This window comes from Dicentrarchus labrax, unplaced genomic scaffold (assembly GCF_905237075.1).
Source record: "Dicentrarchus labrax unplaced genomic scaffold, dlabrax2021, whole genome shotgun sequence".
Lineage (NCBI taxonomy): Eukaryota > Metazoa > Chordata > Actinopteri > Moronidae > Dicentrarchus > Dicentrarchus labrax.
In genome coordinates, this window is record NW_026136703.1 from 23,385,835 (window position 1) to 23,410,211 (window position 24,377).

At 39.7% G+C, this 24,377-nt stretch overlaps 1 protein-coding gene across 5 annotated transcripts; it reads right to left on the reverse strand.

Moving 5' to 3' along the window:
* Nucleotides 1-890: 890 nt before the first annotated feature.
* On the reverse strand, nt 891-23,886 carry letm1 (leucine zipper-EF-hand containing transmembrane protein 1). Of its 5 annotated transcripts, XM_051382389.1 has the most exons (16): nt 23,522-23,886; nt 18,505-18,562; nt 17,508-17,979; nt 13,080-13,223; nt 11,939-12,076; nt 11,419-11,622; nt 11,085-11,204; nt 10,842-10,973; nt 10,501-10,659; nt 10,269-10,367; nt 9,885-9,917; nt 8,766-8,900; nt 8,373-8,566; nt 7,719-7,751; nt 6,939-7,095; nt 891-6,742 (listed from the first exon to the last, which is right to left on the reverse strand). In XM_051382389.1, exons 1-16 carry the CDS (start codon nt 23,598-23,600, stop codon nt 6,590-6,592), a joined length of 2,310 nt encoding a protein of 769 aa, XP_051238349.1. In that variant the 5' UTR covers nt 23,601-23,886; the 3' UTR covers nt 891-6,589. The 5 variants fall into 5 exon arrangements, with proteins under 5 accessions (XP_051238349.1, XP_051238363.1, XP_051238373.1 ...); XM_051382403.1 differs by lacking the exon at nt 9,885-9,917 and having other exon boundaries at nt 23,522-23,885; XM_051382413.1 differs by lacking the exon at nt 7,719-7,751 and having other exon boundaries at nt 6,939-7,077; nt 23,522-23,885.
* Nucleotides 23,887-24,377: the final 491 nt, after the last annotated feature.

Below are 24,377 nucleotides of genomic sequence, written 5' to 3' on the forward strand. Positions count from 1 at the left end.
AGGGGAGTCTGCTTTCTACTTGATACAATGTACCGTAGTTTTACATCAAATCTTAATGCAGCCTTAAACGTCCTACTTAAAGAAGATAAAGTTCATTTCTAAAGTTTTCTTAAGTCCATTTGTGATGTCACAAATCATGCTTGTAGGCCCTGCCCCTTAACGTTTTAACGATTTTCAATGAGCACAGAGAAACTTTCCACTTTCAGCAGATGAATGTGAAAACATCCTTCTAGAGTCAAACTCTGCACAGACGTCATTCCACGCTGTAAGGAAGAAAAACTGATCTTTGACAGGAGGGGGGACTTTAAGATAAAGATGGAGCTTCCATGATCTTAAATGGACCTACAAGCAAAACCATCTGTAGATTTTTCAGCCTTAACAGCAGAATTTCAAACCTTTTTCATTTCTGTTGTCATGGGATTTTAGTTCTGGGTTTAGACCGCCACAATAAGTTAAGCTCTGTATTTTCGTGATGGATAAAACTACTACTGCTTGGAAACAGGGAAGAGATTTAAGCTCCTGATTACAAGGTCAATCGCTGCATGTAAGGGTTAAAAACCCAAATCGTTTATGTCTTTTATGCGTTTGTGTATCCTGCTTTAGTCTGTTAAAACAACCACTTACACACAGAAGTTAAAATTGTCGCTGGAAAAAATAAGTCTGGTTGCATTCCAGCGGCAGAGGACGGGAGGCATTGTGGGGAGTGGCAGCGAGTGTGGCGGGGCTGGTAAGAACTCAGGAATGAGGGTTTGGGATGAGAAATAATAAAAAAAATGGCTGCATGGAAGGATTTAGAGATGACACACACAACCTAAAATGGCTGCGTGGAAGCGATGAGTGACGTACGATGAGTGATGGGGAAAAAACAAACTCAAACAAACAAAGAAGAATCCAGGATCATCCATAATTTATTCAACACTTATGATTCATTTTGTAAATGTTTCTTTACATGAACACTTGATGAGTGAAAAAAGAAAACTGAGGCTTTTTTTTAAAATACATTTTAGATTCAAGTTCAACTAAAATTAAATCCAGTTCTGGTCTAGATGAATAAAAAAAAACATTAAATTTGATTAAATAAATAAATAAATAAACACGATAATTATCCCAAAACAAAAACTCCAGTCGGAAGTGTTTTAGATTGATTCACTAACTAATTCCAAAAGCATAAAGTACCCAGGTTAAGAGATTATACTGCAACATGTCCCCTCACATTTCAAACTGAGGAGAGATTTTTCCTGATTTCTGTTGTTGTTTTCTTCTAAAACCTCAATAGATCAACACTGGACTGATACTTTTTAATTTGTTTGGGGTTTAATGTCATGTAAACTGATGGTGACTGCCCTAACATGAGGCTTTTAAACATTTACAAGCTGAAAATTATTCTTTATTGTGTGTTCAGACAGAAGGCGACGCACTTCAAAACGCTCCTTTCCATTTCCACTTGACCAAAATAGTCTTGCATATTATGAATCAGAGAGCGGAGGGAAATTTGCTTCACTTTCAGCCTGAACACAACTTCAGAACATCAAGTTTCCTGTGTTAAACAATGGTGGCTGCACTAAAATGCAATTAAATATATTTTTTTTACACCTATTTTTCATTTCATTTTCAGTTTCCAGAGCTGCGTATGAACCTGAGAGAGGTCTGAGCTGGTCCTTTTTTAAGGTCTGTATCTGCAGAAGCTGACAGACTTAAAAACCCCTGCTGGTCCTGCTTTCAGACGCCTTACTTCCACCTCAAGAGAAAAGTCACGTTCTTATTCATTCTACAAAAAGTAGCTAGTGATAAAAAGGGCTAGTGCAAAATACTTACAAAAGGAAAAGAACGTGGGTACATCCGTCTTCAAAAAGTCAATACAATAATCAACTAGAAGCGCACCAACACCCACATAAGTAGAATATCAGCCTGATAAAGAAGAGAAGCAGAACTCAAACTTCTAAATTACATATATTACAATATCATTTCAACAAATTAAACACACTTGTTCCACTTCAAAAGGGGAGAAAAACAAAATTCAAAGAGATACATGATGCATAAATGACTTATTGCTTTAAAAATTTGTTCTTCTAGTACACAAGATCTACAACTCCTCAAACGCAACGGGAATCCTTTAGGACGGTCTGTATCGTAGGTCACAGCGTGCCAACCTCAGCTCCCTGCTGGTGCTGAAGCTGCTCAAACAACATCAGACTGGACGTTCACACCCTGAGTCCAAACATTAATACACGACTATCTGTATCAAAAATGAATAGTGCATTTACACAGTGGTAATACTCCACGGAGAACAGTCGAAGAATTATGACAGCGAGCTAAAAATCATCCACTTCTTATTCTAACTAGTCTAAAGTATCAAATTAAAGTCACTAAAAAGTAAAAGCAAGGCAGAAAACGACTCTTGGCTTGGCTACTGGACTCTGTCAACAATGAAAAACTACTGGTTTATCTTCGCTGTCATAATTCTTTCGCTGCCAACTACATCTCTCCTTTCCTCCTCCCTTAGGTGTTCTCTACTCTCTTTAAAGATAGCAGCTTCAACAACACAGTGCAACACTGCTGCCAGCGGTGAGCTGTAGAAACACTGCTCGACTCCTCGCACCGCAGCCAAAGACGAGGACACACAATCATAAACTACCACGCACGGCTGCAGAAGCCTTCGTTTCAGGGTTTTGTAACTAAGAGATGTCAGAGGAAATATACTGGAAACATACTGGTTTTGTTTTGGGTCTGTATTCAGTGACTGGCATGTGGCATTCTGCTGATGGGTTCCTGCATAGTCTCCTTTTCAGTCATTTTTCCAGGATTTCTTGAATGCATTTGAAGGTTTGACAGGTTTTCATATCTCATAATCACATCCTGGTAGCATGTGGGAAATATGACTGTCATGTCACATTACTGACTTAAATAGCTGAAATATATTCCTCACAAAGAATATACCAGCATGATAGTAGAGGACTGCAGTGACACAAATTGAGTCCGAATTCTAATACTCTGATAATTGGTGAAGTTTTTAAGTTATTTATAAAGAAGAAATGACGTTCTCTGGTCGCAGCTCCTCACATGTAAGAATCTGCTTGTGATTTTCTGTTTCTAAATTGAATATTGAATATCTGGACTGTTTTGGGACTTAGTAAAATCACATTTTATGCACATAAGAGCAGAAAGTTTTTCATTAAGCAAAAAATGCCAAACATTCGCTACGTCCAACTTGTGAAATATGAGGTTTTGTTGCTTTAGTTTTATATCATTGTAAACTAAATATGTTTGGGTTTTCAAAGATGTCGGCTTCGGCGCTGAGAGTTTGTGATGGGCATTTTTTCTCATTTTGTAGACTAAGTGATTAAGAGATTAATACTAAAAAAGGAGTGAAAATAATGAATAAACCCCTGATTAGGCTTAAACAAACAAACAGCTTTTCATATTTTCGAGATCATTTGTCTTCTGGGAAACATAATCGATTCATCTTCAGCTTATTTTCTTCTTTTTGTGAAGTTAGAGGTAGGGAATTTTTGGCATTCTTGCTTGAAAAATACTGTAAATGACTAATCGGTTATCATAAAGTTGCCAATTAATTTTCTGCCAGTTGAGTAATCGACTAATTGTTCTCTCTACCGGACTCTTCTGGTGCGTTTGAAGGTTAATAAAACACTGGACAATAGTATAAGGGAAGCTTTTACAACTGTGGAGAAATATCACAGAAACAATCGATTTATTCTCAGTTGCCACAATTGCCAGGTAAAAAGTAGATGTAGGTGTGACAGCACAACACCTCGTCGGATGATGATGTTGAGCAGAGTAAGGGTCAACCTTTTTGGTGTATTTCTTTCCTGGTTTCCTCCCAAACCTCTCAAAGCCCACACTGGAACTTCAAGTATTGATCTCCATGATCCTTACATACCCTGGTAATTCCCTCACTCGACCTTTGAGCCCTCCATGCCTAGAAACAGTGGCAGTGCTGCTAATGTACACAGCGCTGCCCTGAGTCCGACCTGTAAGGCGCAGGGACACAAACACCACTCTCTCCTGCCAAGTGTAATCGAGAAGTTGTCAGAACGTTCCCGTGACGTGTTTACACTGACTGCTGATTTATGCAGCAGAGAGCGTGCCATGTCCCGCTGGATCGTCTCTAACCTAAACACAACCCTCCGCTAGGGCTGGCTTTGGCCCATGTATGGGGCGAGTGTTTACCGTGCACCCATCAGTCTGACTGGTCCCAGGCGAGGCAGAGCTGGGCCTGAACTGGGGACAGTGCCTGATGGAAGACGAACGCCTTCTTAATCATCCGCACGTCTGACAGCGGATTCCGGGAACGGATTAAATGGAGCATCGTCCACTCAGCGTTATCTCAAGTACCACTCTGTCTTCTATGTTCACACCTGAGCTCTTCTCTGGTTACTGAGGGATGACTATGACCACACACTCACCAATATTCAATTCAATTCAACAGTAAAGGTGGATCAACCCTTTACTGTGGGTTCACACTGCAAGCAACATGATAAAGTCCATCTATTTCCTTTGGAAAGCTTTGAATTGCAGTCATCGGCGCAGGTTGCTCAGCTCTAGTTATTTGATAGACTAGAGAGGTAAAAGTCTTAAAAGCTAAGCATGGAGGTTTTTATTCATATAAATTAATTGATGAAATTTACTCCAAATATTTTAACGTTACAAAGCTTTTTACATTGACCAACATTGATTGAAATTAATGTTGAAATGATTTGATTAATTGATGACTTTATTGACAGAACATTACGTTTTAATCATTTATTACTTGTAGAAGTAATTTATTATGCAAAAATGTTGAACATTAGCTGATTTCGACGTCTAAAATTAGAAATGAAACCCAAAGATGGTCCAGCAAAACAATGTGGCCCTGGGCTCCTGTCATGCATTTTTGTCAAATTTTACATATTAAATGATAAAACCAAATGAGTCAAATGTGATCAAGATAATCGTTAGTTGCAGCCATAATTGGAATATAAAATACAATGGCCAAGCTGCTTGCCATGTGAACACAGCTGAAGAAATACCAGAGCAAGATAAACATAATGGTCAGCAGTTGACTAGAATACTATCTGAAATCAACACTTTCTGTTTACAACCCGCACACATTCACCGCTACAGTGCAAATGAAACAAAACTGAGGACTCAGTTTGTGCCTCAACAATCTACAACTGAGTTCATCCAATGACATCAAGTAAATCCTCAAAGAGAACAATATCAGAGCTCTACCATTGTCTTAAAATACTCAAAAAATAAATATACAACAGTGTATGATCCATAATATCTGTGTCAAGAGAAGGCCACTTTGCATTTGAACTATGGATTACCACGGTTATTACTGCTCATGCGCACAGAACTATTTAACATTCACAAAAAGCCACTTTCACTCTCTGACCAGACAACAACCGAACAACTAACGTTTACTTGCTGGAACAGAAATCTACCTCTTGGATGTGCTGGTTTAGTGTCCCTATACTGATTATGATCCTCACTGCTCATTACTATCAGTAACTGGTTTGTTTATTTTAGGGAATAATCAGAATCTGTTATTAAATGTGCCACAGTGCAACTTTGGCATTTTACAGAGAGCTATAGAACACAATAGGAATATATATGAAGAGCTGTGCTAAAATGAGACAAAAGATTATTATGCAATAAGTACAAAATTAGGAATTATAGTACAGTAATTATTAATATTGGTGTAAATGTTGCTAACGTCAGTCTTTGGCTTTTTTTGGACAAACATCCAACACTTCTCCAGCATGAATCCTCCTCCATTTACATCTGTTTCAGTGGGAAGGATGAGCTTAAAGCTATGACTTTTTTTTATTGTTAGACTTTGAATATAGAATTTTTAATTTCAACTCATTAAACCTGCACACATAATTTGATGGTTTCTATGTTGAGTAATGATATATTTGGTTGCAGCCACCATTTAAACGACCTATAGCCAGCGATAAGATACCCTGTCCAGGTACAATTCATGGAAAATAACATGTTACTTTACAATAAGGGAGTATGATAGATAAACAAAAAAAGAAATTATGGTGATGACAATGATTGTTATTGTGCAAAATCCAGAAATGATCTCTCATTTCTCTGAGATAATGACATAAATGAAATGAAAGGCAAGACGGTTCACCTCAAACTTTAAACAATCTCCTAATATTATTTTCCAAAGGTAAGCTTTGATCAATTTCCCCCTTTTCCATCTCTAAAGTGTTGGGAGAACAACCGCGGTTTCATGTCATTGTGTTCCCTCTAGCAATAAAACTACACAAAACCAAATATCAACATATAATAAACGATCAGTCCAGAAGAGTTTAACTTAATGGCAATTTAAATTTCTTTTAGATTTTGTGCGTTGAAAAGGCAATATGCCTTCTTCATTTTTAAACTATTTTTAAGAGTTAAATATATGGTGAAATTACATTTTGAGAAGGCAGCTGTTACCTTGTGACTCTCTCTCGACTTGTCCAGAATGGTCTGGCGTCCAGACTTTTCTGTACCAGTCACAAACTTCTCAGTGGTCGTTCTTTTGTTGTTGTTTTTTTTTACAAGTTCTACGAGTGTCTTTATGGAAAGTGAGTTAGCTGTTGAGTGTGGCTGCCTTTTCTTTTTCTGCCTTATCCTTGGCCTTTTCCTTCTCCATCAGCTTCCCCTCCTTCTGCAGCATCACCATGATGTCAGCCACCTGAGAGGTGGAGATGTCGACGTCCTCCTTGTCGATCAGTTCCACCACCTGAGATAATGCAAGATGAATTAATCAGAGCCCCTAAAAACCTGATTTCAGTCGATTCTATATAACATCAACAATTCATGGCTAAATCAGCAACAATACAAATTGATTGTTGATATTTTATCTGTTGATTAAAAAAACAAAACAACAAAATGAATCGGGGAGATATTCCTCATTTTCTGCCATCCTGTCAACGTACTTTGATGACGTCGTCGATGTCGATCTTCCCATCCTTGTTGTCGTCGAGAGCGTCCGCGATGCTCTGCAGCTTGTGCTCTGGAATGTTCTGGATCTGCCGCATGATGCTGATCAACTCGTCGATGCTGATGAGGTTCTCCCTGAAGGAGTGGAACAGACTGCATACAGGAAACGGTATGTAACAAAATGTCATGAAAACGTGGTGGAGAAAGGTCTGAGCTCAACATGATGCATTCGAGGTTCCCGGATCACACCAATCAAATTGATTTTCAAGTTGGATTTCTATTCAAGGCAGGTTAAATTTTGGTCCTAAATTGTCTCTAAATTAATCCGTGCTCAAAATGCTTGTTTTTAAAGCTAGTAAATGCAGAGTTTAAAGAAGCACTGGGCAACTTTAAACATTGACAACCCAGAAATGGCAGCAAAAAGAATCAATTGAGACATTTAAACACTATTTCTAATCACATCTAGTAATTGTTAATCCTCAGTACAGGTCAAACATTCCTGACAAAACAAATACAGTCTGGACTGTCTGCAATCTTTCAAATCAAACAGTTTGAGTTAGATGTTTGTATTAATTCTGATTTTATTCATGAAGGAACATAAAGTGTATATTAAAATGGGGGCACAGCAACCAGTGGGCAGCACTGTGGAGTAAGGAGCAGGAATGTAAGCTGATTGATCCTTTACAGCACAATTTAAGCAGATGGCGGGTGACAACATGTTGCAATGTTAGCATTTGGAGAGCAAGCAAATGGCGGTTTACCACAGTTTAGCTTACCTTGTCGCATCACTATGTTTAGTAAAGAATAATCTGTAAAATTTAGGATAAATTAGGATTTGGTCTTTCAACTACTAACTTGAATAGCTTGACAACTTAATTATATGCAGTTTTTTTTCTGGGAAACATTTTGTTTTTTCTTTGTTTTTTTTATCTCCACCACCATTTCACAATGAAAGTAATGATGATGATGATGATGAAGAAGATGATAGTAACAAGAAGTGTAGTAAAAAAAACTGATCACTAATAAAAAAATAAGATTTTAAAATATGATATAACTGACTCTCATGACATATAATAGTGTATTTATCATGGAAATTATGCAAGGGAAATCATAAAGTGCTGCAGCGGCTCATGCACGACTACCTACAGTAGTTATGAGACTCTTCTCACCAGATAGACAACACACTTATTTATTTAAGTGTTTAAGTGCATTGTTCAGTCCTGTTTGAGTAACATTTGCTTAAAACTACGGTGACCAGCTGTTTTGAGTCTTTTTTACAATATATTTGTTGTCTGCCTTCAATAATCAGTAAAAACAAATTTCCTTAGCGCCAAAGGCAGGGTAGCAAAGTCCAAAAGCATTGAGAGACAGACTAATGCTGTCACCATGGACAGCAGTATAGTAGTTAAAATGACATATTCAGCTCTTACCCGACAGGCGGGGTTGTTCCACTGTCCATCTGTCCGTCCAGGATAACTTTGTCCTTCTCTAGCTCCAGGATTATCTTGTCAATGCGACCGATCATGCGGTTTACTCTCTTGGACAGACGCTGGCTCGCCTTCGACTCCTCCAGTGCCTTTTCTTGGCCGGTCTTAGAAAGCTCCTTCTTTATTTCTTCCAGATCCTGAAAAAAACAAACATTAATACACAAACCAAGCAAATGATTCCAACTTTTACATAACCCAGGCTACAAAAACACTCATCACATATAATCACACATTATCACACAGACAAAATACTCTTAAAACCTCTAAAACCTTTGACTTGAATGGTAATAAATAATAATTTAACAAGTTAAATAATTATAAGTCTAACACAGGCACCTCATTGTATTCTTGAACATCATCCTTCAGTTCTTCAAGCTCTTCTTTCTCCAGAGTCAACAGCCTCTTCTGCTCCTTCAGCTTTGAGCATGCATCACTCAACATGTCAATCTCTTCTTTGGTGATCTCCTCGACCTGGAACACAAACATATAATTGAAGATATTTGCTGCTAAATGTCAGAAATGATACCCACAACTTGGATGAGAACATTTACTGTAGATACTAAATAATAGACATAGCAACATATGTCATATTTTCCCTCCAAAATGTATGTACGTCACTATACACTCCAGTTACTTCAAGAAGTAGGTCAAAAAGTGTGTTCCCTTAACAAACAACACATGTGCATTTAATATAAACCCACATAGGAGACCAACCCAAACACACAAAATGGGTAAAAGAGGGAAGCTCTAGAGGACACTGGGATACCCATAACCCCAAAAACACTTGATGGAGAGAACTCTGTGGAACTACAAAGGCTGTTAGTTAGGGAGGGAAAGGCTCAACTTGGTAAGTGACACTGCCTGGAAGGATCCACAAGGAAAAGAGAAGGAGAAGTCCATATAGATGTGGGCCAAACAGAACTTGCAAATCATATTTAGCGTTTATTTAATCAATTAAGTTCACCGCATGAGTGGGATTTTTTATAATAAGCGAGGAAATGCTGGTAAACGTTGATCATGACTACCATGGTTTGTCCACACGACAATTTGTTTTATTCTAAATAAAATAGATGCCCATATTTTAGGCTTAAATGATCAAAAATATAGAAGAAGAACTTATAATTAGATTCCAGTACTAGTAGCTTCACTGTGATTTATCTGCACTCATGGCTATGAATAACCGTGTCTGCTTTACATCCCACTAAAGAACACACAAAGCTGAATATGAGCATTTTGTGGTGGGGTTATTTCCCATAATGCCGATTACGTTCTCACTCCTGCTGAACATGAGATCAAATGGCAGTGTGAAATAGTTTAAACAAACGCCAGAATTCTATGCAAGAACTGTTTAATCTTCATCTGGGTGTGCTCAGAGAAAGACCAGGTACTGTGCGTGCAGGGATTAACTGGTATGGGTTTGAGGGTCGTTTGGGAGGAGACATCATTAAACCTAACCTGGAAGCGCAGGAATGTCTGCCACTGTTCAAACTGTGTGGTACAGAAGATGCAGAAGTGATCAAATTAAATGGTGGCAACACGTGAGTTATACATAAATCACAGTCTGACTAATAATTATTAAATAAATAAGTAAAATCAATCATCAATGTTTAGTGCTGGTTGAGGGTTAGTAGTACTGTTGGGGAAAGAGCTCTGTAACATAAGTACAGTCTGGACTATTAACTTTACTAATGTCTAACACTGATTTGGAAAATAAAAATACAACAAGACGACACTGTGTTTTATTTATGTTATAATACTGGTACATAAAAATGCAAATAGCAACTAACTGTGAAAAACAAAGTCTACCACTCTCACAGGCTGTGTGTTTAGAGACATTACCTTGATTGCTTCTATGACAGGTGCTGTATCCCTCAGTATCTCTGAATGAGCAGCCTTGTCGACTCTAATCGGCTCTTCTTCGAACTCCAGCTCACCCTCCTGTGTAAGACAGTGATGAGGCAAAGCACGCAAAGAACAACAGAGCTTAATAAGATGATGGTTGATGGGTAATGATTTGTCAAAGGAACTGAAATATTTTGAACAATAACAACAAAAGGATGAGAGTTGTTACCCTGGCAGCTTTCTCTGCAGCGTCCGCCAACCTCTCCATCTCCCTGTCCTTGTTGTCCTGGCGTATGGTCGCCTCCTCCTGTAGTGTCGTCTCCAGCTTGGTCTTATTGTCCACTTTGGAGAGCTCCATCTCTGCCACCATCATCTGGGCCTCCTTTGTCTGGAGAGATGAGAGCAGGATAGAAAAACACAGGCTAAACCTTAAATTCCCCCAGCTCAGCAAGGATGCTAAGAAGCTTATCTACTGATTACATAGATAAAATGTCTTTATCAACCATGTATTATAATTTCAAACAAGACCGTAGTGAAGCCACACATCCCAGCTTCGGCCTCTTAACATACCGCCATCTCAGGCAGCGTCTGCAGTGTTGTCTTCAGTTGGTCAGCGGGGGAAAGGGTGTCTGGGAGGAACATGGCTCGGGACAGCAGCAGCAGGGATGTGGGGATCTGCTGGTTCAGATGCAGCTCCAGCCACTACAAGAGCCAAATATAACACATCAGGTTATGACAAATATAGATTTCATTTTACACGTGCACTTGTACACATCCTGAAAACACCCTCCATCTGCTGTTTGCTGTTATTACCTGGCTGAGTTGTTCCCTCAGTCGTTCTTCTGTGACTCCCAGAGATCTCATCCCTCTGACGCGACACGCTGCCTGCACCTCGTTCACGTTCAGACTCGCCACACCTTCATCTGCTATCAGCTGGATAAACAGAGTTCACACAGAGCATCCGATGATCAACTAACTTCCATTTTAATTGGGTTAAAACGTTAAAATGCAAGTAATGTTTACCTAAAAGAGTGCTGTACCTATTGCCTCTGACCAATATCTGATTTTGCTCTTTATAAAAGCGTAGCTGTCTGTTTAGTTTTGATAATGAAGACATCCACTAGAACTTCACCACGGAGGTTCATACCTTGTCATCTGCACGGATGGCCCTCAGCTTCATGATGAGCTGGAAGCGGAGGAAATTGTTGGTCCCGATGGACTGGAGCTCCAGGAGACGGCAGAGAGCCACCAGCTGAGGTCGGGTCAGGTTGTCCAGAGTCAGCTCATCCTCGAACAGTTTGGAGAATTTTATGATCTGCTCATTACTGGGACGTTCCCCAGAGTTCCTTATCTACAAAGATGAACAAGTAATGACATGAAAATCTGGAACTGAGAGCCCTAGTTTCCCTGTATTTGCCCACCTTTTGTGACATGGACAGAAAATATTGAAATAAAACTTTTAAATAAAGCATTTAAGTTAACAGGAGAGTGACATATTGCAGCACTGGAATGAATGCTGAACTGCACATGACCTACATTTTCATCTATTTTTACATACACCAACTGCACAATACACTTAGCAGAGACATTTCATTGTTTCCACCACCAGAGGGCAGTACTGAGCCTGGTTTCACTCATTACATGATGCCCTTTACACCGACACCAACCTTCTGGAAGAAGGTGGAGAACTCCTCCGTCACATTGCCCTGGGCAGCCTTGTTCCGCAGAGCGATCTCCTCGATGGTGTCCTGCAAGAACTTGGCCATCTCCAGTTTGACTCTCAGCTCAGTTTTCAACCTCTCCTCCTAAAAACAACACGTTACAAATTCAATGTGGTATAAAAAAATATTAATCCATTCTTCATAATACATTAGATTTCGGTGAGCGTTGTGTTTTAAAGAATCTTATAAACTATGTGGTGAAAAAATTAAATTACTACTACTATATAACTTAGAAGTCTTGCAGTATCGTTACCACCTGCATGTATTTTACAATGGCTGTGTCTTGTGGTTAATGTGACACTGATTAAGACAACAGAAGATAACTATAATGTGAAAATATTCCTTAATGTTTTCAGGAAGGAACTTTACATTGCATTATTATAAGCACTGTCAAACACAAACAGTATAGGACAACAGATCATGGATCTTGTTATGATGAGGATCAGACCGTAAGTAGGATTAACCGTCATCAGGATGAGACAGCAGCCTGATCACTTCATCATGATCCTGGGTGAAAGATCATTTTGTGGATGAGGATTCAGATTTTGTTCTTACTGATATTGCAACATTGATTTTGTAAAGACTTGAAACATCAATCTACAGAATCATTTAATAAACTCCAACGTACTGGTACTGGTATTGAGTTAGGAGCTGGAACAATTAGTAGATTAATCGATTAGTTGATCAAACAAAAAATGAATAAGCAACTATTTCGACAATCTAGTTATTTTTAAAATAAAAATGCCAACCATTCTCTGGTTCCACCTTATCAAATGTGAAGGTTAAATGCTTTTCTTTGTCATATGATAGCAAACTGAATATCTTTGGGTTTTTGGACTAAATGAAACAAGCAATTTTAATAAATCACCCAAACAAAACCAACAAATTAAGAGAAAATAATAGGCAGATTAATCAATAATGAAAATAATCATTAGTTGCCGCCTTAGTTGAGCTATTGTGTCTCAAACTACACTGGCATACAATGTAGACCTAAAAATGGACTACGATGTTTAATTGCAATTACAACAGCGAGCAAAACAATCCCCAATATTGATGTTCTGCATCTGTATCAGGCAGCTTTTATTACCTTCTTTGACTGTGTCTCGAAGGTGGACGGCAGCATGTTGGGGAAGAGCTTCAGAGCTACAGGAAGGAGGAACTCCATGAAGGGGACGATGATGAAGACGAGGAAGGGAAGAAGTCTGAAGACGTCGGCACATGTTCTGAGGAACTAGGGAAAAAAATAGGAAAAAGTGGAATTAGAACAGACTCCTTAAATTTAGGTTAATGAAGAGTTTTTTTGTGTCTTGAAGAACAGTAGAGATTATTTAAAATAACCATAGTTGATATTGACAAACTGATTCCAATGTGCAGTTGGGTCACATTTCTATTTGTTCATCAGCTGAGCCAGTGACTGCTCGTGTTTGGATGGCTATTCAGAACATTTAGGGCACGGGCCTCCACGTAATTTCCACCGGGCTGAAGTTTGTGTATGCCTCCAGCAGAGGGCAGCAGCAAGAGGAAAACGCCAACAGGGAACCATGTGAAAATGTTTACCTCATCTTCCTTTGTCCCTTGGTACAATCACCCTGCCCAATCCCTCTTATAACAGTTTCAACAGTCAGCACTTTTAACCATGTCCCCCATGCATCCCCAGAGCAACAGAAACCTCCTAATTCATTGATGCGTCATTTGCATGGAGCTTTGGACCAAAGTGAACATTCTGCCTCACAAGGCTCAGAAACTGCCCACTTGAGCCAACAGGAAGCCCATTTGTTCAGCACAGCACCTGAACAATCCTCAGAGTATAGAAGTACCAGGCCAACAGTAGTCTACTTCATTGTACAGCTGTCCAACTGTGGCTTACTGACCGTCCCGGGACACAATCCCAACCAGCCATCTACAGAAATGGCCCAGAGGGGCGAAGGCCAAAACACGAGCCCTTCTTTCTCTGCCCTTTCCACCTGCATGTCAGTGGAAAAGTAGGGTGAAGGAATTAGGCCAGCATGAGTGAAAAGGCCTTTGTCCGCAGGCCTATTGACATGTATATCATCTCCCAGAGTTCTACATCAAAGGAGGGAGGAGGGGGTGACAGATTAAAATAGAAGAAGCCTTAAACGGAGGCCTGAGTATTGTAAGTGAATATGAAAGGAAGAGATTAAGGAGGCAAAACCAGTCCAGGTTAGATGAATGGGGTGTAGATTGGCTCCAGGACAGTCAGCTGCATTTGAAAAGGGTGCAGATGGGTTGGTGGTGTGGGTTTAATGGGGGGGAAACTGTGGTCGTCATCAGCACTGACCAGAAGCTATTAGCACTCTGATGAGGCCCCATTTCCACTGTTTCCACTTTAGCATAATCACACCAATCATGCATCATGTTAAATACCGTAACTAAATTATATTGTTTTGTTTCACTTTCACTGGAATCATATCAAGATGTAATAGTATTGTTATTGTATAACAAAATTATATAAGCAAGCAAATTGCAGTAAAATTCGTTTTCTTACATGTTTGTAGAGTTTTGTCTGTTTGTGATGTATACTGATATTAGAAAAAATAAAACTATTACTCTTAACATACTGACCATCAGTAACTATATGTACCTATGCACTAACACTCACTAAACTGAGACTAATTTCATGATTGCATTAGTCAGATAAGGAGATTCAAATGGTTAATCCGACCAAAAGTAATAAAGATAAATATGAACGCTGTGATTTAATATCCCATTAATTTTCCAATGGCTAAATAAATTACCTATAAAATGTTTTCACCTTGGCTCATGTTGTAGATTTTTATCATGATCTTCTTAAAGTTCAAAGAATAAGGTCAGTGGAAAATGTGGCCCAGTTCTTCACTGTACTGTTGCACCATCCCTTTGCAAAGCAGTTGGCGGTCCCATTGTTACTGTGTAACTTGTGAAACTACATTGTAAAACATGTCTCTGCACTGTACACTCCTCTAAGCTCCTAGCACTGCACTTAAAAAAAATCAAATACTGTTTCAGCAGGTATCATCTTGTATTTTAAAATGTTGTAACTTGCTAACAAGAAAATGCTTATATTCATAGTATGGTTATTATTTATATCATTATATAAAATGGTAATATGGCCGCATTAATGGTGTACTAACCTGATAACAATTTGGTAATATAAGTAGGTTTATTTTTCTGCAATATAGGCTAATATCAATGCAATACCTTCAAAATCGAACGATGATTCTTGGTCAAAATTGGCAATAACAATGCTTTCTTTTGTTATTCCAAAGAACGTGTTTCCAGGTAACAAGTCACAGTATTAAACATATCATTCGAACAGTAGTACCTTGAAACAAAGGGGAACGTTTGGAACATAAGGAAGGATGAATTTCTTGGTAATTGGGGCTGAACCCGACTGTTCAATACAAAGACACGACTATTGGTTCCTCTGTTTGGTTTTTTTCTCCAGTTCAACGCCACACTGAACTCATATCAGCCGACCGAGCTATAATGTTCAGCGCTTACAGGTAAGGTTTGTGTTTGAACTCGCTTTATCTCGTCAGATAGCAAAAGCAGTTGGTGAATTTTGAATTGCTCCGAGTATCTCAGCCATGGAAAGATTCCCAGACAAGGGCGGCAATGGGCCAGTCAACCACAGAAGCAGCTCAGTTACTCACACTTAAACAGGAACATTCGCGGCTTGCCAATCATGTCCACTAAGTCCGTACCATCCTGTACTATTGAGGGACATTGGGAACCGTAAGCATGACCTGAGCTGGCCTGCTCACCTTCCCTGAAATGACACCCGTTTGCCAGAACCGACATCAGATGACTGCAGTGGGCACTGGGCTTCGATCCATACAGATTATCTTAACATCAGACCGCAGGCGGACTCAGAATGAGGGCAAGTCAAATAAGTCCTATAAAGATCTTTTAGTACTTTATTTCCTGCAAAAGAGGTGAAATAACTTAGTCAACCTAAAAACCTAACTTAACCTAAGTAAATAATATGATTACATCACCAATTAAAATCCAATAACAACTAACCACTATACCAAATGTATACTCGTCGTAACTGTATAACCCAGTTTAAGCATGTTTCAGCCATGTGACATCTGATTACATTTTAACAAGATATTTCAACACGTAGTGAAAGTTTTTAATCATTGTTTCAGTAGTTCATGATGAACCGATGATGATATAACTGCGCAGTGTGAACAATAGGTGAAGTTAAATGAGGAGTTTCGAATCAAAGAGGTGACACGTAAAGCTTCTTCCTGAAGCGCTTTAATCGAGAGGCACAATCTGCTGAGCGCCCGGTGAGTAAACACTCAGCGTGCAGCCAATTTCTATAATTGATCCCATTAGGTTTGAGAAGCAGTGGATTAAACATATAGAACAAGATGTCTGTGCTGTCAGACTTAAACCGTGCACAGTCATCTCTGATCTCTAAACTCATGCTGATTATCTGCTCCATGAACTCTGAGCTTTTCTTTCACAGGAAACACTGGCTGATGGATCCAAGGTTTACCTGCTAATTATATCATTAACCCAAGTACTCTCGGTAATTGAACAGACCGTTGCTTGGAGTACATAAACTTGCCATACTTGGGTAAAATTGACCAGTAACTTAGTTGCTGTTGCTACACCAGTCAAGCTTTCCATTCCTAGACGGCACAAAATGCTGTACAATGGCAACCATGACAAATCAACCAATGCAAAGTGTTATTTTTTTTTTACATTTCAGACAGAGGTAGACAAAAGCAGGCTAATCATAGCTAGCCACCAACTATCCATTTGCTGACCAATATAACAGCTGTCTCTGGCAGATTTTAATTAATCAATTAAGCTAACATTGGCTCCATAAAACAATTGAAAGTCTTTTTAATGCTTCCAGCGGACTCGTTTGAAAACCCTGTAAAAAAGCTCTTATATAAGCACCTGCGGGCAACATACAGGACACTGTGCTAGAAGACTGCGGCTAAAACTGTATGTCCGGGGAGAAAAGTCAGCATCCATCCAAACCAAGCTTGACAGGCCTGCCATGCCTAGTTATAGTTGCTAAGCTACGATTACACAATCGTTGTACAGGTCTGTGGTTTAGCCAACGGTTAATGCTGCATCATCACTGTTACCAAAGTGAAGAGGAAGATATATGGCGTAAAAATAAACTTAGTGTAGAAATACGCCTTTGGGCTGCTCTGATTCTGGTATCACTGAATTTAATGTTACATTTTTAAAGACTTACATTTATTTTCAGCCAAATAAAGTCACATTCAACAAACGTATAAACTGAGCACTTTGAATACTTGACGTCAGCTTTGAGTGTGTGTGAAGGCAACAACTGAATACTGACTACTGCTGCTCACAAGCCAGTTGTACAACACTGATGTTGTAATAGGTGTGTAAATGTGAGGTTGCATTACAAGCAAAGTATGACCCTCAGTAAATGTTATACACATCATCTAAACTTTCTGTTCTCCATAGAAAACCTTTCAAAACTACAGGATACCTATATTCCCTTCCCTGCAGACCTCACCTGTCTCCTCTCGCGGCGGGACAAGGGGTTTCCGTTCAGCACTCTCCACAGCATGCGCCCAGCAATGGTGGTATCAATCCACAGCAGCCTGAAGCCGTGGTAGTAGTGCTTGACTTCATCTACAACCCACTGTCGGACCGTCCTTCTCACAGGTTTGGCGTCCAGTGTGGGGCTGTACACAGGCCCTCCTTCCTCCAGTTTCTTCTTCTTGTCCTTTAACGAACGCAGTGACTTCTCCACCTTGGAGTCGTCCCATCTCCTCCTCGAGGTGTGTATCCACCGAACCCCGGTGATGTCCTGTGGCCGTGCTATCGTCCACTGGGATCCCGTTGTAATAGCCGGGTACGGTGAAGGAGAGGCCCCCAACACATAGGCACAGTAGAGCCGCTGTGAGTCCGGGCCATCTGACAAAGGGAGGGAAGGACTGGATGAAGAGACCTGGGACAAGCTGCCGAGCCGGAGTCCATCAAGTCTGAGGAGACAACAGGATGAAGAGCTTCAGAATACAGACAGACTTTAAAAGAAAAAACTGAAACTCAAGTTTTAGACAGAAAAACAACACCTTACTGATGTAACCCACAGAAAGCAGTGGGATTTAAAATCAAATGCTGCAAGATACACAGCAGGAATATAAAACCTCCTCAGAATTTCTCTATAAAACTTTAAAGACATAATCTTTTAATCGATATTAGTCAGATCCCACTTAAAACTGGCAACAGACCAAGTACATGATATCAGAAAAATGACCTAGAGGTTACATTTAAGACAATATGTGGGGCATACAACTCAAATCAGGCCTGAACGGGGGCTGGTTTCTAACATAGAAGCAGCATCCAAGAAAACACAAGGCTTTTAAAGACCTCTGACACTGACTCCAAGATTCAAACGCTTATATAATACTGCACATCATAACATTAGTTTCCATATTATATATGTCTTTGATTTTCAGGAACTGCAGACACGGTGAAAGCCTCGCATTTAATTAACTAACACTTACTTTTGACTGGAGAGTCTGAGCGCGGTGCAGTTGAAACAGGCACCATCTTGTAGTTTCCCTGAAAGGAAGAAGAATAAAAGACGAAAAACATGAGCAGCTGTGTTCTGATAATAAGCCATTAGACAGAGAGGGACACAAACACACACACATAGCGCGTACTCAGGGGAATGCTGATCACACAACAGCAGCTATCTGCAGGCCTCGACTGGTCTGATACATTCACTTTATATCTGTAATCACTGATCCAGCTATGACACCAGCAACAACACACAGTGCTTTCACATTTAAATGTTTTTAGAGAGCCATTATAGAGATTATCTTTGCTACTTTTTTGTCCCATATTCTGTAATGTATATTATTTGTAAAGATCAAATTATGTGCATTATTCTTATTCTTATTATTCTGTTAATATCTTTACACTGATCCGTCTTGGAGGCCAGATATATTCACACCCTCAGTGAGGCCCACACAGGGGCTCCGAAACCCCCGGAGGCCCCTGTCAGAGAGAGAGGGAGAGAGAGAGGGGGCGGAGTGGGGAGACATTTCCAACCAATCATCTCAGAGCACATGGCTTAACCACGCCCTTCCTCTGGCTCTCACATGGCGGACTGAAGTGAATCCAGTAAGGCCTGGTTGAACATGACAGGCAGAGGCCGGCAGCCAGGAGGACACAGAGTTTACTGGAACAGTGTCACCTCTATGGCTGAACGGCTGGCAACTGAGGCACAGAAAGAAAACCCTGGAAATTACAACAGATCACCTAAACCTACACCATTCACCTGGGCTGTACAAGCACACACTGCGTTTCCTCTGTGGTTTTATCCCCCTGACGGTTTTTTACAGTTTTGGTTTCACATTGACGCCTCCCTCAGTCGGAGATATGTCACATTAGATCGTTTCTTAGATTGTCTTTAAATCACACAATGGTGTAACAGTATTTCTATATTTTTCTACATTTATAGTCACTCCCTTCATCAGGACCAAACTGTTACATCAACATAAAGTCTACACATCTGACTCAATGCTTTACACCAGCGCACATCTTCTGGATTATTCCTTAGCACGTGACAAATATTCATTATAGTCACACTATGAACTTTTGCAAATTCCCTGGACAATCCTGTACAACTGTACAGCCTTAAAAACAGATATACTGTACATATTTTCTTTTATAATAATGCTATATCCTTTTTATTTCCTACTGCAAATGTTTCTTTTCATATTTATCTTCTTGACTTTACAGTATTTGCAGTTTATCTTGTATAATTTCTTTCACAATGTTAATTGTTATGCACCAAAATACCACCATAAATTGTGAAAACATACTAGGCAATAAACCCAATTCTGATTCTGATACCATGAATCACGAAGGAGAATACTATGGAGATAGAAGAAAATCTGTTTTCTCTTCAATCAGATTGCAAAAGTATGGAAAGTATGGCACTATACAATACAATACAATACAAAAACTATACATGTTAGCTGTGGTCCAGGTCAGGAAGAGCAGCATGGCTCCCCCACATGCAATAAATGTTGTATGTACAGAATAGACTATTTGACTTGTACATTTGTTCAAAAAGGATAAGTTAGCTTTTTTAAACACTGTAATTTTCACGGCAGTTTGGTCACTGCTTGCTGTGTAGCCACAAAACTGCAGAAAACCGGAGATTGTGACTCATGCACAAAACCTCATTCAAGCTAAAGTAAAACTCAAAATGATTCCAGTAAACACAGTTTTTGTCTACAAACCACAGTAATATAAAACCAAGTATGTTTACTAAACCTCAGTTAGAATAAACTGCCATAGAAGCGTTAGGACAAAAGCAAAACCTGTTGATTATAATTGGTTTTGGAGACTGACAAAAACTGTCATTACAGGGCTCTATTGAGTTTATTCATATGTTTTTCTGAGTTTGGGAAAAGAATTAGTTAAAGCAAGAACCCATATCTGGTATTTTACGAAGCATGTCTACAACTTCTGCACAACTTGGATGTTGATGACTAAATTACAGAGCTTCGACATATCTCTGTTGACTTCTTAAGCATTACTGTTGTAAAGTAATCTAAAGTATTAATTGACCGTTTTTGTTGTTTACTGTGGTCATGGTCTCGATTTGGTCTCGATCCCTTTTGGATGTAGTCTTGAAGTCTCGAACTAAAGTAGGTCTGGGCTTGGAAGGTCACCACTAGGTCACGCCCCGCCTGCAACAGCTAACTCATGTGTGACCCCAGAGCCTGCAGCTGTCTGACTGTTAAGCAGCGGTCTAATAACACTTCCTCATTCACTGCGTGACCAGCGTATCACCGAACAGGCGTGGAGCCAGTACTTTGACGTGCTCCTGTGATGATGCTGAATAAAGTAAATACAAAAGGAATTTACTGTGGAGGAAGGAAATCCAGCTGTCTTGCACAAAAACAATCCACACATGCTGCAGTTTTTTGGATCTGCTGTAAAATACCCATTGTTTTATTTAAAAGTGTGTGCTCACATGTATAAGTCTGGGTGGAAAGCTAGCGGCAAAACAAGGTCGTTAGTAGGGAAACATAATTGCTTTATCAACTGAACAACTCCCTTTAGAAATGTTTCTTTGCATTAGATCCAGAGCACTGTGGGAGCACCAAACAGTACAATCTTCTGCTCTACATAAAAGACCACTGCGAGAATGTTCAATGAGCTTCCTCTATAATCTTTACACATCAGTTCACTCCACAGTGGACGCTTGAAAACAAACCGTAGCTTGGAAAGTGACAGTGACTCAAAACAAGCGTGTTTATCGGAGAGAACGCTGATAAGCTCAAAACCAGTCTGGCTTTATGAGTATGTGGATTTAGTAACTTTCAAATGTCATCATCTGCTTTCACGGTACACATAAGTATGGCATTTATGGGTCACTTCTCTTCGGACAACACCCTCAGTCATACTGAAACTGAAACTCACATTTTCAGGCATCTCAGCGTGTGAATTGAGTTTAACTGACAGTGGTCCCGGTTTCACTTGGGATAAAATGAGTAAACACTCCAAACAAATAAATCCACGGCTCAATATGTGGCTGCAGATACGCCCTCGCTAGGCCTGTCACGATAACTGCTTTTGTTTGACAATAATATTTCCATAAATGATATTATTGTCATTGTAAGACAATGTTATGCCACTGATATAATGATAATATAAATGGCATACTAATCCAAGTACACCCTTTCAAAAGAACAATTCACTTGTAAGCTGCCCGATGGTGAAACTCCGATACAGAGAGCAGACGATGAGAGAATCGAAGCAGTGCGACCAGAAACTACAGCAGAACATGTCTCAGCATAGTGTTCTTCTGTTTATTAGGCTTAGGCGTAACTGTGCGGGCCTCCTCGTGTGCACTCAGCATGCCGTGTACCACCACTGGAACTGTTTCTGCTGTGTTTATTGACGCTGTGCTGATAATGATTATCTTTACACTCTGCCTTACAACCTTTGTTGCACGATAAGCCAGACTGATCAACTTGCGGACCGTTATTGGATCGGGATTTTCAAAAGCAAGATATGATTTTATAATGTTTAACATCTCAACCAGAATATGAGGGGATGCCCACCCTCCATACTACAGGCATGTAATAGATACACAGTCTGTCTCAGGTGGAGTTATAAGAGGCACTGACCTTTCCTCGTGGAGGCGCTGCAATTTGCCTGATAATCTGGGCCTAAAGCCAATAGCCCCGTCTCCGTGCGTCCAGTGCAGACAGACAAATTCCCCTTTATGACTCTCTCATCTATTTATATGCACGGCTTTTTAATGCACCGTCTAAACTACAGACATAAATATTATCTTTATGTAGCATTGTCCTCAAATCTCTCCAACGGCGCTCACCGACAGCTGACAGGGATACAATGTTTTGTATCTGAAGGTTATGAAACAGCTAACATGCAATGCTTATCAAAAAAACATGTGTTGATAGGAAATTACTGAGCTGGTCTGAAGCCACACTCAGTTGGATTGATGCCCCAGTTCAAGACCAGTCACAGGAGAGATAACTTTGCATAAAAAATAAGAGCATTCTGCTAAAGACGGGGGACTAATGGGGGGATAATTTGTATTTATTGGGGCAGATTTAGGCAAAGAAAGCCAATTTATGAAAGGATTTGGGCTCAGATAACTGGATAATAAAAGGTAGCACAGAGATACCTTTGTAGTGTCAGTGTCTACCTGCCCAGGGACAGCAGATATAAAAAGCTTGAAACCAAATCTGGTATAAAACATCTCTTCTCTTTGTATAAAATGTTGATGTTTTACATCCCTGACATATAAATGTAATAACAACTAACCTTTATGACTGCATATTAACCAAAAAATGTTAAATGTTAAATTACCAGCCCTTGTTTTGGAAAAGCACAAACATCCCACAGTGCATTTCACAAGCGGAGCCTAAAACATCAACAACAAACAAGATAAACTGCACTCCAAGGTCACAAAATAAGGCATCCGGGTCACATATATACATGTGTTGCTTGGGTAACGATATCTCCTGAGTGCTGAATAAACAGAAGGGGAACCTGGCTGCCATAACAACGAGCATCCTCTCACACTGCAGTGGCAGGAGGAAGAGGAGGAGGAGGAGGAGGAAGAGGAGAGAGGAGGAGGAGGGGTGCTCCAGCCAAAACAGGCTGTCCTCAGATAACCTGAATCCCTAATCATGTTGTGCTCCTTATTGAATTCCCAGAAAGGTGTGGCGAGTTGATACACCTTACATCCAACACACAGCCTCAGTTAAACTAAAGTGATAACTGATTAGTAGCTTAAAAAAAAAGGGAATGAGATGTTTTTTTTTTTTTTTATAAGTGTGATGCTCAGTTACCATCTTCCCTGAAGACAACAACAGGGTTTAACCCAAAGACATGCCTCCTCTATGGACGATAATATAAATAGTTGTATTGTTAGTTTTATTTTGTCTCTATGTACGTAACAACCCCCCCTAAAAAAAAAAAAAAAAAAGAAACAGCAGCATTAAGACAGTAACATAGACATCTTACCTTTCCTGAATTCGTTCTTTAACGACCTGGACGTTTTCATTAAAGGTGCCCGGGACCTCGTAAACAGGATTAACGCCATGCGGAGGCTTTCTGTCTCAACCACCTTTTTAACTCTTACACTGGGTTAGCTCCCCCGCTAGCTAGCCGGTTTAGCGAGCCCCTGTTTGTTCCACGAAATAAAAAACAAAGAGCCGCTGTCCCGGTACACAGAAACAACTGCCCCCCTAAACAACAACCCTGGGTGCTTTCAACAAGCTACGACGGATATATAACTGTACATCGGGAGATTTAGCTCCATGCCCTTCCCTTCCCCGCGGATGACAGCTAGCCGGGCCAGGCTCCCCAGTGACGTCAATGTGACGTCGCGTTCCGGTGTGTTTGAGAAAATAAAAGTCCGCGTTTCCGAGTTGGAGTCTACAGGACTTTTAATTTGAAGGAGGCAACGTGACCTTTTTCACCTTTTTTTATTTTTTTTATTTTAATGCAGATTATACATTTGATTATTGTGAAAGGAATTGTGTTGAGATATAATGCATTTCGTTTATAGACCACACACGTAGCACAAAAGTCTGCATACAACCACTTCCTCCCATGAATATATATCCAGCTTATACTTATTTATTTATTTAATAGATGTTTATTTTTTTTTTTAGGGACCAGTATGCAGTTTGAAGCCACACTTATAGCCTTAAAGTTAGTTTGCAATCCCCTTCTTTCTGCGGCACTTTATACAAAACTCTACATGAAAATAAATACAAACTATGATGCAATAAAATAAAAAATAAACTAAATGACAAGCACCAGGTCATTCATATGACTGATCCCTCTTTAAAAACTGTTTCAACTTGAGTTTAAA

Coding starts and splice junctions, on each gene's coding strand:
- letm1 (XM_051382389.1), bottom strand. CDS start 23,600: ATGGCGTTAATCCTGTTTACGAGGTCCCGGGCACCTTTAATGAAAACG. Junction 10,660..10,841: donor AGACGCTGCCTGAGATGGCG/GTATGTTAAGAG, acceptor TCATCTCTCCAG/ACAAAGGAGGCCCAGATGAT. Junction 7,096..7,718: donor AAACATAGTGATGCGACAAG/GTAAGCTAAACT, acceptor TCCTGTATGCAG/TCTGTTCCACTCCTTCAGGG.